The sequence below is a fragment of the Corvus brachyrhynchos genome, unplaced genomic scaffold (genome assembly GCF_000691975.1).
Source record: "Corvus brachyrhynchos isolate BGI_N302 unplaced genomic scaffold, ASM69197v1 scaffold6, whole genome shotgun sequence".
NCBI classification, from domain to species: domain Eukaryota; kingdom Metazoa; phylum Chordata; class Aves; order Passeriformes; family Corvidae; genus Corvus; species Corvus brachyrhynchos.
Window position 1 is genome coordinate 1,023,721 of NW_008238632.1, and position 12,695 is coordinate 1,036,415.

General features: G+C 38.5%; 1 protein-coding gene across 4 annotated transcripts in view; it reads right to left on the bottom strand.

The window, feature by feature from the left end:
• Positions 1-12,695, bottom strand: part of UTRN (utrophin) — a 356,936-nt gene that overhangs the window by 237,812 nt on the left and 106,429 nt on the right. For all 4 annotated transcript variants that reach the window (XM_017737228.1, XM_017737227.1, XM_017737229.1 and 1 more), the window contains exons 24-32: positions 9,589-9,702; positions 8,603-8,758; positions 7,555-7,725; positions 5,125-5,304; positions 3,401-3,535; positions 2,751-2,900; positions 1,251-1,412; positions 790-918; positions 161-334 (exon numbers count right to left, since the gene is read on the bottom strand). In XM_017737228.1, coding sequence (XP_017592717.1) covers positions 161-334; positions 790-918; positions 1,251-1,412; positions 2,751-2,900; positions 3,401-3,535; positions 5,125-5,304; positions 7,555-7,725; positions 8,603-8,758; positions 9,589-9,702 — 1,371 coding nt within the window. The remainder of the gene's footprint in view (positions 1-160; positions 335-789; positions 919-1,250; positions 1,413-2,750; positions 2,901-3,400; positions 3,536-5,124; positions 5,305-7,554; positions 7,726-8,602; positions 8,759-9,588; positions 9,703-12,695) is intronic.

Consider the following 12,695-nt stretch of genomic DNA (forward strand, 5'->3'; position numbering starts at 1 on the left):
GTTTTTAGTTATCAAGTGCTCTGTTAGCACTTTTCAATGAGTTGCAATAGTTCCATGATGACTCTAAGCAAAATTTCCTTCAGGAGAGAGTTTCAGCAACAAGAACCACACAAAAAAAAAAAAGCACCCCAAGCAAGAGTCATGAACATTGCATACATACCATGCACTTCTCCAAGTGAGCTTGGATTACATCTGGGTCAGTATCTTTCACATCCAAGACGTGAAGTTCTGCTTTTACACCATCCAACACCCGCTTGCAATCTAACATGCGCTGCTCAAAATTGGCTGGTTTCTGGAAAAGCTGATACTTTGTACATACCTCACGGAGCTTTCTCTGTTTTAATGAATATTATGTTGAAAGATTGTTTTAAATTAGTACATGCACTTCAAAAAAATAACATTTAAAGCATCTCCCACCACAGATTATAACCCATCATACTACCACAAATCAATATATATGGAATATATATATGGAATATATTTGGCTTGGCAAATAACATTGCCATCACCTATTCCTAACCTCTACCTGAGGTGCAATAGAGATGTAATTCTGTATCATACGCTTTGAAAATACCCACTCTGCTCAAATACAGAGACTTCCTGACTTTCAGCATTTATCCCATGACACTTGTAAAATTTAAGCTTCCTTGTTCAATTCATCTAGGGCTGCTTGTTTCCTTATGAAAGCACATAAAAGCACATACTATTTTCTTCTGAGGTTCAGCTGACTGCACCAAACAATTTACAGGCCGACACAGGAGCGTCTAAGTGCGACTCTCATGTCTTTACCTGCAAAGCATCCAGCTGAGTTCCACCACGGGCAGACCTGCATTCAGGAGAAGCAGGAGGGAAAGCGCGAGCACTTTTCTTCAGCTCCTCTAAGGTGGATTCATGAGCTGCAATCTCAGCTTGAATTTTCTGCCATGTCATAGAAACAGGAAAAAAAATACATTACAAAATTGCTTGCAGAGAGAAGAAGGGGAGCTTTCTTACTACCCAACAGAAGTAAATCTACTTTAAAACTTAAACACCACCAGGTTTATTTTAAATATTCTGTCTTCGGTTACAGCTTGCTAAATTGAAAGCTGCTGTTATTCAATACAACCTTCTTAAAAAAAGAAAACACTCCAGATTACAAAAGATAACACCTGGTGCACCAACACAGGACTGAAATTAATTACTAAGTCTGGGCTGAGCACTATCATGAAATATTTCCAAAAGTTTTGTAGTGAAGAACTATAGAGAAATACCTGGGCCTCCTGGGGCATCTGAAAGGCATCTATTCTATCAGTCAGGTAAGATGTCAGCTGTCTATCCAGATCTCCTAAACTTTCTTGCAAGACCTGCAACATGTGGTCGGTTTCTCGCATGGCCTGAAGCTGCTGCTCCAAGGTGATCTGTCGGCTCACCGCCTGAGAAGGAGAGAAAGGTAAGACAAGATGGAGCAGTAATTCAATACAAATTACAGTAGACTTCCTCAAAACAAGGTGGGAGAGACCCAAAAAAAATCCTATGCCTGGAGGACTGGCTAAAAAGAATCCTAGAAAGCAGCAATTTTTGAAGCTTGCTATGGCTTCTGAACCAATAACTGACAAACAGTGGAATAGAAGGAGAGTTCTGCTGCTAGATACATGCAAGATAATGAAAACACACCTCTCCTATCACCTTTGAAGAAAGTATTCTGTTTTAAAACCACACCAGTTTCAAAAACTAGCTATTCAATGGGAAACAGGAACTTTGCAGTAGACCACAGATGAATGTTGTTTGATATGTTAATGTTCACACTCCCTTCAAAACAATAAACTCATTCAGTTATACTGTCAAAACAAATTCACAGTTTTTCTCTTTATTGCCTCTTCCTTCAATAGCATCTGAAGTGTCACTACCTGCACAGGAACACAAATTCCCCACTATCAGCACATGCACAGACCAGTGCATGTGGACACACACACAGAGATGTGGAGAGTTGTCAACAGCCCAGTGTGCCAGTGCTGCAGCTGGCAAAGCAAACAGGTTTTTATATGGCAATGAAGTAGTTTGAACAGGAAAAACAGTAGTCAATGCTAACTTAAATGCCAGCACACATTCATGTTGCTCATTGTAATGAAGATGGACCAAAATCTCCTCTTACATTTCATCAGTGACAGAAAAATCTCCCATTCTACAATTCAGCAGGGGCTTGTATTATTAGGATACAGAACACAAGTCACAAACCTGTGCTACCTGAAATACAGCTAGTCTTCCTCTGCTTATTAAATCTATAAAAGACTAGACTGAAGTAGGAGAAGAGCAAAAGGACAACCCAACAGATGAGTAATGAGAAGAATGTTTTCCTTCTGTTCTTTATTTCAGTGTGATTTCTTCCTAGCTATTTCTAAGAGTGAAAATGTCACTTATGCTCCTCATTTTTACAGTTGGGGAGAAAATGACCAGTATTTATGGCAGTAGCAAGGCAATATTAAGTTGTTAATATTAAGCTGTTCCTTGAGTTTGGAATTGCCTTTTTGTCAAAGTTATCTGAAAAATACCAGGGCATCCCTACAGTGCATGGTTGCAAAACAAAACTTGACTCATGGCGAGAAAAACAGAGAAGCATATTACTCTTTGGATATTTTTACAAATTGAAAACAGCTGAGAACACTGACGCTTTTTATTCCCTCTATTGCAGTCTGGCATCTTTGAATTCAGCTAACAAGAGTTATCTCAGACTTAAGGTGAAGTCTACTTCAACCCTAACCCCAAGTTCTTACCAAGTGACTCAATTCCTCATAGCGGGCATTGAAAGCTTCCAATTTTTCACTGATGATGTCATCGAGAATCCCTCCATCAATCAATGTCTGCCCAAGTTCCCGAATCTGGGTTCGGTTATCAGCTGGGTGACGCAAGACTGATTCCAGGGACTAATTAGAAAAAGTTTTAAAGGTCAAGACACTGAATACTATTGTATTTCCAGAGCTGGAAATCTGGTTGCATACACAAGCTTAACACATCAAATGTCTTGAGAGTGCTCTAAAAGCATAAATTAGTTACGGCTTAATTCATAATGGCACATGTCATTATGGCACAGAGGTGATTTTACTTTAGATAATTAAACTTCACAGCTCTTCTTCCCTACTCATATTTCATACAGCTATAGCCCTGGAAGGAATTAATCCATTTACACAGGCTAGGAGAGAGCATTTTATCACAGTACCACATATGGCACTATCACATACAGTAAAAGTCCACTTTTGGTGGAGGATCTTACAAATATCCATTTCCAATTCAGACTAATATGTTCATTTAATGTGAAGAATCAGAATACTCAGCACATTTCAGTATGCTACTGAAGTGCAGAATTTTATTTTTTTTAAACATAGCTGTCTGAAAAGTTACTCATCTGATAGAATCATTATAATACCTCAAGAGCATCATTGACAGCATCCAATTTATCAGGCAGATTTCCTGTCATTTGCACCCTTTCTTCCAGATTGTTTAGCCAAGCTGTTTCTAAATCAAGATAGTGAAGCAGCTCAATCCAACAGGACCACACTTCCTAGGAGCAACAGGAAAAAAAAAAAAAATTAGCCTAGAATGCCAGGCATAGGTCATATACCTTATGACCAACTTAAAGATATGTGTCGGAGAAATTCATCTAAAAGAGACAAGTAGAAAATAATAAAAAATATGCCATGGTACAGTATGTTCTAGATAGAAAAACCTCCAGGTAAATCTGGAAGATACAGAGAAATGAGCATAGTAGTCTCTAAACTCGTGCTAAAACTATCACTGACATAAAGGCTCGTATAACTATGTAAGAATGTAACAAAATGCAAATGTAACAAAATCCTCTTTGAAAGACAGGACACACACACCCTAACCCAGGCCATAATCACATATTCTGATTATTATTGGATTTCAACCTTTAATTTCTGCTAAGTTCCTTTTTTGCCATTTTGGAAAACACACAGATGAGTAACAGGTCTGTGAGACAAGTTTACTTATTTGCCAAAGCATTAAATACAATACAATTATAAAAACAAAGTTAGATGGTGTGTTATGAATTCCAAAGACATCATCCCAAGGGAAAGTAATCTTGGAAAGGAGTAAAATGCATTTATGCTGAAGCTACTGTATTCAGACATTTGCAGTGTCCTTCTCCATTCCCCTTTTTTGCCACCTGTTTTATTTTACAGAATCACAGAATCTATCAGGTTGGAAAAGATCTCAGAGATCGAGTCCAACCTGTGACCAAACACCACCCTGACAACAACATCATGGCACTAAGTGCCACATCCAGTCTTGCTTTAAACACCTCCAGGGACCGTGACTCCACCACCTCCCTGGGCAGCCCATTCCAATGTCTAATCATTCTTTCTGAGAAGAAATTCTTCCCAATGTCCAACCTAAACCTCCTCTGGAGCCGCTTGAAGCCATTTCCTCTCATCCTGTCACTGGCCTCAGAGAAGAGGCTGACCCCTACCTGGCTATAGCCTCCTTTCACGCAGTTGTAGAGAGCAATAAGGTCACCCCTGAGCCTCCTTTTCTCCAGGCTAAACACCCCCAGCTCCCTCAGCAGCTCCTCATAGTACTTGTGCTCCAGGCCTTCCACCAGCTTTGCTGACCTTCTCAGCACCCTAATGTCCTCCTTTTAGTGAGAGGCCCAGAAGTGGACAAAGCACTCAAGGTGTGGCCTCACCAGTGCCAAGCACCTACAGAGGGACAACCACTTCCCTAGTCCTGCTGGCCACACTGTTTCTAATACATGTCAAGATGCCATTCTGAGCCACAAGGGCACACTGCTGGCTCACATTCCATGGGTGTGTATCAGAACCCCCAGGTCCTTTTTCCATTGGACATCTTCCAGGCACTCTTCCCCCAGCCTATAGCACTACGTGGGGCTGTTGTGACCCAAGTCTAGCACCTGGCACTTGGTCTTGTCGAACCTCATACCTTTGGCTTCAGCCCACCAAATCAGCCTGTCCAGATTCCTCCGCAGAGCCTTCCTACCCTCCAGCAGACCAATACTCCCACCCAACTTGGTGTCATCCACAAATTTACTAAGGGTAGACTTGATACCCTCCATCCAGATCATCAGTAAAAGTATTGAACAGATATGACTAAGCAGAGAGCTATCCTTCTTACCTCCAAAGTGTGGCATTTCCCCCGGATCCGATTGCACAGTAGTTGGTAGTTCTCCAGCACAACGTTCAACTCGGTTGCCAGGTCCTGACCACTGGATGGCACTTTGGTGACCAACATCTTGATGTTGTCTTTGAGAATCTTCACCCTCACCTCCTTCTGCAACACATCCTCCTTCGCTCTCTGTCAAAAAAACATGTTACACGATCAGCCTTCAATTGCCCTACACTCAGCTACTCACCACTCAAATCAAAGATCAGCAGTTTTCCACTGGAGGTCTTGTTGCCAATCTATTTCTTGGGCCCGAACATAACATACAGCACTAACTTGCATGGAATTCAGATCATGGTAGCAAGCGTTGAAAGATCCTGTTTTATTAAGCATACAGATGTATTTACCATTTATGGTTTGTTCATTAAAAACAATCATGACTCAAACCAAAAAAATAATTAAGTTCAGTGCTATTTCTATGCCATCACGCCAACAGGAAAAACAAATTAACCAGAAGAAAAAGAAAATCGACGTTTGCTAAAAACAAGCGTATCAGGAATAAAAAGGTAGGGTGAACTTACAGAAATTATGAGTCTCAGAGCTCAGTAACTATCTCCCAAAGTCATCCAGGGAAGATGATGTAATTACTCAGAACACGTGCAACTACAAAGCTGGAACCTCCCCCACAGCTGCTGGGTGTGCTTCAGGAACACACAAAAAGGACAGCTAGAAGAATTCCTTCAATCTAACTACACTCAGAGGAGCCTGGCAACACACATTCAGGATAAGTACAGTACAACTCCCAACACACAGATCTAGAGAAACTGTATTACCACTTGTCAAATTTTGCCTTAGCCAGAAATAAGGAAGAAGGAAGCTGGAAGACGGAAGACAGATCAGGCAGACCAGTCTGAGTCTCCCTGCTGAGACAAATAAAACGCTTCAGAAATAGAGACTTTCTTTTCAGATTTCAAAAATAGTTTTATGCAGTTGAAATACCTCTGATAAATAAGGCATTGCACTTTATTGTAGAATCTAGCATAATTTTTGTACATATATTTCAAGATGTCTTCTAAATGTAAAGCAATTAAAAAAAGTCAGTTAATAGAAGCACAAAGAATAGAAAATTTTGGAAACATTTTATGGCACGATTATTAAAAAACACCTAGCCTTATCTTAAACCTATTCTTCCAAATGTCAGCAGGAGTTCCACTCTCTGTTCAAATGAGAGCAGAACTAGCAAACTTAAAACCATGTGCAAAAATGTGCCAAATCCAGAGAGTGCTCTTTCCCAGTCCTAGAAGTAGTCCTAGGATAATATTGTTACTGCAAATGAAAGAGGAATTGTAAGTGTTACAATAAGCTTTCTAGCTCACTGACATAACTGTCATAACATACACAATATAATCTGGATTTGACAAAGGTAAATGTACTCAAAGTCTCACAGATTTGCCAATGAAAGGAAGGTTTTTTCTTTCCTTGGCTTGTGTTCAGCCAGCTGTCAGACTGTGTGATCTCAAATGGCTTCAAAGGACATGAACACATTAAAACTGTTGTTAAGGACTGCTTCAAAAAACCCCTTCGAAAAGAACAATTCAAAATTTCAAATAGCTTTATCAAAGCACTTGTAAGGGAGAAATTTTTTTTTATGATCCATCAAGTAACAGTATAGTGGATACTCATTTAAAAAGTGTACACATAAGTCAAAACATTTATGAAGATATGACTGAGCTCTCAGATTAAAAAGCAGAGAATTATTTACTCTGTACATATATCCATGAAAATTATCTCTTCAACTGACAATATTTTAATGAGACAAAAGTATCTCCTTCCTTTCCATTTCTTTGGCCACCAGACCCAAAACCAGAGAAGCAGGGACCAACATCACTCACCGATCCTTGTAGATGGCTTCCAACTCATGATATTAAAAAAAAAAAAAAAATCACTGTTTGCAACAGATGATGAACACATGATAACCTTAAAACACACCTGTTTTAAAGTGATTATCTAAATGTGGAGTTACAATATTTATGGGACAAGAAACTGAGGTCCAAGAGCTAAAAGCAGAAGAATGTTTTTACAACCACTAATTTAGATAGAAGTAAAAGATAGATGATACTATACCTTTCTCAAGTTTTGTCTTCTGCAAAAACTTCCTATATTGTTACTGTTTAATATGCTATACATAAGCCTGACTCAACAGCTGGGGATGCTGTTATTTATTATTAAATCCCTACCCCTCGTAGCCAAAAAGAACATCTGCTTTTATAGTTTATGCTTTAAAAATCAAAAATTCCACAAAGCAAAGATGAAAAGTATCACTAATCTTGTCATGACCCAAGTTTCTTTCCACAAATTTAATTCCATAAATGGTCAACCCCCAAAGCCGTAAAGTTTTGTTTCTCTTTCATCAATCCTCTACAATGAGCTGGCACTGCTGACCTTCATTTCCTCTACTGCATTCTCTAGCTCTTCAGGGGACTTGTATTCAAAATCTTTCTCCAAATATTCTTCTTCAGCTTGGCTCATCCATTCTTGCATCTCTGCCAAATCCTTCTTCAGATTTACAGCTTTTTCCTGACTTTCAGACAGGCGATTTTTCTGACTAATGATCTAGAATCCAAGGTGGAGAAAGAAATAGCAGCTTTGTTACTTAAATGTCCTTGCATATGTGAAAAAACACAAGCCTTTTTTAAAACATTTCACTACCAAAACCTTTTCAGGCTTTTTGAATTAACAAAACACTTTTACATGCATACACAGACTTATGAACCCTTTTTAGCAGATCAACAAAATCTAGAAGTGAGGGAAGGAGAAATACGGCTTTTTTTTCCCCCTTCATTGAATGTAAACTGGTAACAATCCCTGGAAAAAGTCAGACAGAGTAAAATCCCCTTCTGATTACAAGTATCACATGGTTAGATATATCTTTATAATGAGCAATAGAACACTCTCAGGCCTCACTTCTTTCCACAACCCAGACAATCTGGATCTATATCAACAGCAAGGCTCTCCAACACAGATTTTTATCAGGAATTGCAGCAAAAGAAGTATGTTTCTACAGACAGAAGAAAGCTTCCACCCAAAAGAAACTACTAAATACACTGCAGTGGTAGTCTATTTATAGCCTTTTATTTTTCAAAGCTGCTTGGAAGAAGACAAAAATTATGCAGGGACAGAATAATATTCCAGACTTCAGAAACAACGAAAAATAGTCAGACTTTCCTCCCACACTCCCCAGAAAGAGCAGCATAAAGAAAAGTGAACAAATTAATTTTTAATTACAAACAATTAAAGAGTTTATTTTGCTCCTTACAGTTAGATACCAAGAAATATGTGTATTCAAATTGGACTTCAGCCACTCTGACAGTGGAACTAAAACATTCTTATCCCACTGTTTCACCACTTCCCCTCTTCACCATCCTCCCAATGCCACACAAGCTGACAGCTGCAGTAACAGGCAAGCACTAGCAACATGTGGAGAACTCACCTGTTTGCTCAGTTTCTCCCATTGAGTCTGGCAGTCTACTAGCCTAGACTTAGTCCAAGTATTTATGCTTGCAATGGGCTGAGCTCTTAGAGCAGCCTCTACTTCTTTCATCTCTTTCAATGATGGTTCAATTGTCTCCATATCATTGATGAACATCTGAACACACATCAGAGAAAATTAATGCTGTTCTTTAGCAAGATATTACATTAATTTATAACAGTATCAGTAATTTTGCAACTTTTAATTATTCCAGAAAGACTTTTTGGAGCAGATCAATACTGTGTTCAATACCAGACTGCTTAAAATAGTCCTTCAGTGGTTCAAAACATCAGAACTATGCAACTAAAGAACAAAGTACAGCTTGCCATACACAGCATGAACATTTTCATATGCCAAATGCCAACGCCAAAACAACACAAGTTTGAAGATTACATGCACTAAATATTCTGCTGTTTCTGGTATGCCTCAATTTCTATTCTTCTCCTGGGAACAAACATTTGAAGGTACACTGTAATTACTTACTATAAGATGGAATTCTACATAACTGTGAACATTATGGGCCACTGACTAGCCAGGAATCTTCCTTGTAAGACAGATGCAACTCTAAACTTTAGGACTTTAATCAGAGTTATTTACTTCTTACTTTTACTGCCCTTGTAAGTTTAATGCAGAAAGCACTTTTCACCCACAAGTTCAATTCCATAATCACAAAAAAATTGGGGAATATATATATATAAACTTTTTATAGAGGAAATAACACCAACTTGTAGGTAATTACTTGTAAATACAGTGAAGACCTTTGAAAAGCACAAAATACTATAGCTACACAAAAGAAACCAACTCAAACATGCCCTGAAGAAAGATAAAAATTTTTCTGGTGGGCTTTATGAAATATGCTATGGAGAATACTTAATAATACAAGCAAAATTATAAAGAAAAGATGCTACTTGTTATTTCAAAAGATTCCTTTTAAGAGCAAAACTCACTGTGCACTGATCAAGTTGCCTTTGAAGTCCTTCACTATCTCCTTGAACAGCCTTTTCTGTCATTAAGAAGTCTTTCACACCATCCATCCACTTCTGAACAACTTTTGAGTCAGTCTAAATCAAATAGAACAAGGAACAGTTGATACATTGCTGTGATGAAGAATGTATGGCTGTTGCATTTCAATTTCTAGCAGCTGGCAAAGAGTATTTTACAAGCTGCTGGCGTAGTCTTGGTTTTGAATAAGATCAATTTTGGTTTAGTTTTTGGGTTTGTTTTGATGGGGTTTTTGGGAGGAAAAGGGGTATCCCAAATTTCTCCCTCCTCAAATTTATATGAATGTTAAATTCGCAATAGTGGTAATCTTCCATCCACAAGAGCATGGTTTAAGTGACACGCCACTGTTCCAGGCTATCTATCCCACCAAAGCACAGGATCAGGTAAGGAGGAGAGCATCACTTCAAGAATGATGTGGTTATTCTTCACATGAAGGATCTGGCTGAAGGCTGGAAATATGCCTAAAACCTATGGTAAAAAAAAAGTATGACTGTTTCCACTGCACTTTTTTGAAAGACAAATGCATTCCCAAGGAAAAGAGAGGGCCCTAGAACAACATATTTGTGGAGAAGAGGAGTGAATAATGCTAAACATCCTTGACAGGTAGAAACTGTGCTGGGAAAGCCATTTGCATAAGTGAGACACACATAAAAGGAAAAAAACAGATAGGATCAGACTAACTACTAAAATTTTAAAAAATCAGCCTAGCTGTTTGAGACCAATAGCAGCTACTGTACTCACTAGAGCAACTCCTAGGGGAAAAAGTAAACACACACCCAATTTCAGAATAATCTGATCTAACAATTGGCAGTTGCCTTATACCCTGCAATGAGGTAGGAAGGGAAGGAGACAGAAGCATGGTCATCTCCTTCCCATGCAATCATGGATGTTCCAAATCATCCTTACAAACAAAACCAACATAAACTTAGAGATTTGCACAGAGACAGATTTTCCTTCCTCTGGTTCAATCAACTTGTGGTTGACATTCTTTACTAATATAGCTGGACTATTTGGTTGGAGTTTTTAATAGATGGCATCTATTTATCCTGACACAATCATCACAGAACAGCTCATCAGCTTCACCTTCTACTCTGCATGTCACAGAGAAAGAAAGCATACACTCCATTTCCTTAAAAACCTCACACTAACAGTTTTTGCAAGATCAGTATGTTTTACACACTGTTTCTCAAAAAACGTGTGCACTAATGAAAATCCATTAGACTAAGTTCATGTTTATTTTTAGATCAATGCTACCATTTGAGGTCAAAGTCATGACATTTTCTTCATTCCTTTTCCATTTTGGATTAATTTCCTGCAGATGATTAGCCTGAAAATCATTTTCCAAAAAACAGACCCCAGGATGGTTAACAGTAAATTATGGCTTAATGTAAAAAAATACGTATCTATAAAGGGTGTCATTTGACAAGGCACTTCAGCACATAACTAATTTAGCTTCCTTACAATAAGCTAATTCCTTTCAGCTACTGATGTAAATAAGTGGGATTACTCAAAGTTAGACACACATTTAAATAACTTGCTGAATCATAAACCAAGCCTACAAAAGTTTAATTATGTAAATGCTCCTGCATCGCACAGGTAAATCATTATCAGTGGTCAAATAACCAGTGTAGGTTGTTGATGTACAAGAGCTCACAATTTTTAAAACAAACATCCTCATCATAGAATGGTTTGAGTTGGAAGGCACCCTAAAGATCATCCAGTCCAACCCACCAGCCATGGGCAGCGTCATCTTCCACTAGACCCCATCCAAATGGGCCTTGGAAACTTCCATGGATGAAGCATCCACAGCTTCTCTGGACAACATTTTCCACTGCCTGACCGCCCTCACAGCAAGGAATTTCTTCCTAATATTCAATCTAAACCTACCCTCTTTCAGTTTAGAGCCCGTTATCCCTTGTCCTATCCCTACATGCCCATGTGAAAAGTTCTCCTTCAGCTCTCTTGCAGTATCGCTTTAGGTACTGGAATTCTGCTATAAGGTCTTCCTTATAGAGCTTCACTTCTCCAGGATCAGTTTTTAAAATTTATTCCAAGCCAGAACAAAGATCAAATGTGTTGAATCTTGTTTACTCCTAGAAAAACCACATGATGTACAGCCATGCAGCAGATTTAAAAGATCTGAAAATGATACATAATCAAAGATGCAGCAAGCCATACATTACTAGAGGTATGATAACAGAGAATACAAGATAAAGAAATTTTCTTCTAGAAAATACAAGGTGCAAAACTGATAAAGTGAGCCTTCTCTACTTTTCCTATGACATGAGTATTACAGTCTTCCCAGTAAAACATTACTCCCAGTTCATGTCACTAATGCATGTGTTGTCAGCTTGGGGGAGCCTCTGTCACACCACAAATAACAGAGGAGCCACCTAAGCAGCAAGACACACAGGCAGATCTGCCACTGACATGCTCATCAGACTAACAAGGGCATCTTAGTCATTGTTCACCTGTCTGCTCACTGTCAAAATGAAAATATTTACATTGTTTTTTTTCAAAAACCTAAATGTGAGGAGTGTTGTTTTGGGAAATGTCAGTTTTTAAAGGTGATTTAGGAAATAAAAGGATCATTAAAAATAAACTAATACTTGCATGTAGTTGCACATAAACCACATGTCCTCCAAGCACTGACATTCACTGTTTTTTTATTTTCTTCCCCACTTCAATTTTTTTTTCCTTTTAATAGCCAGGTTCTTCAACCCCTCTCTTAGCCAAGGAGATCCTGCCCAGCCATTCTCCAAACTCATCTTTTATCTCTGGTTTGGTGTCTGCACCAGGACAAGTTAGATCCAGGTGGGTCCAGTGCTGTCCCCAGCATTTTTATTCAGCTTGTTCCAGATTGTCATTTTTATTTATACAGTATTAAACTACAAAGATCTCTGTATAGACAATTACCAAAGGAAAAATCAGAGAATATAGTATGACTGTCCCTCCATTGACAGCTTTACAAAACATTTAGAAAACACAGGAATTGTGTACTTAAAAATATAGTTCATAAGAAAACACAATGTAAGCCCCATATTTTGACAGA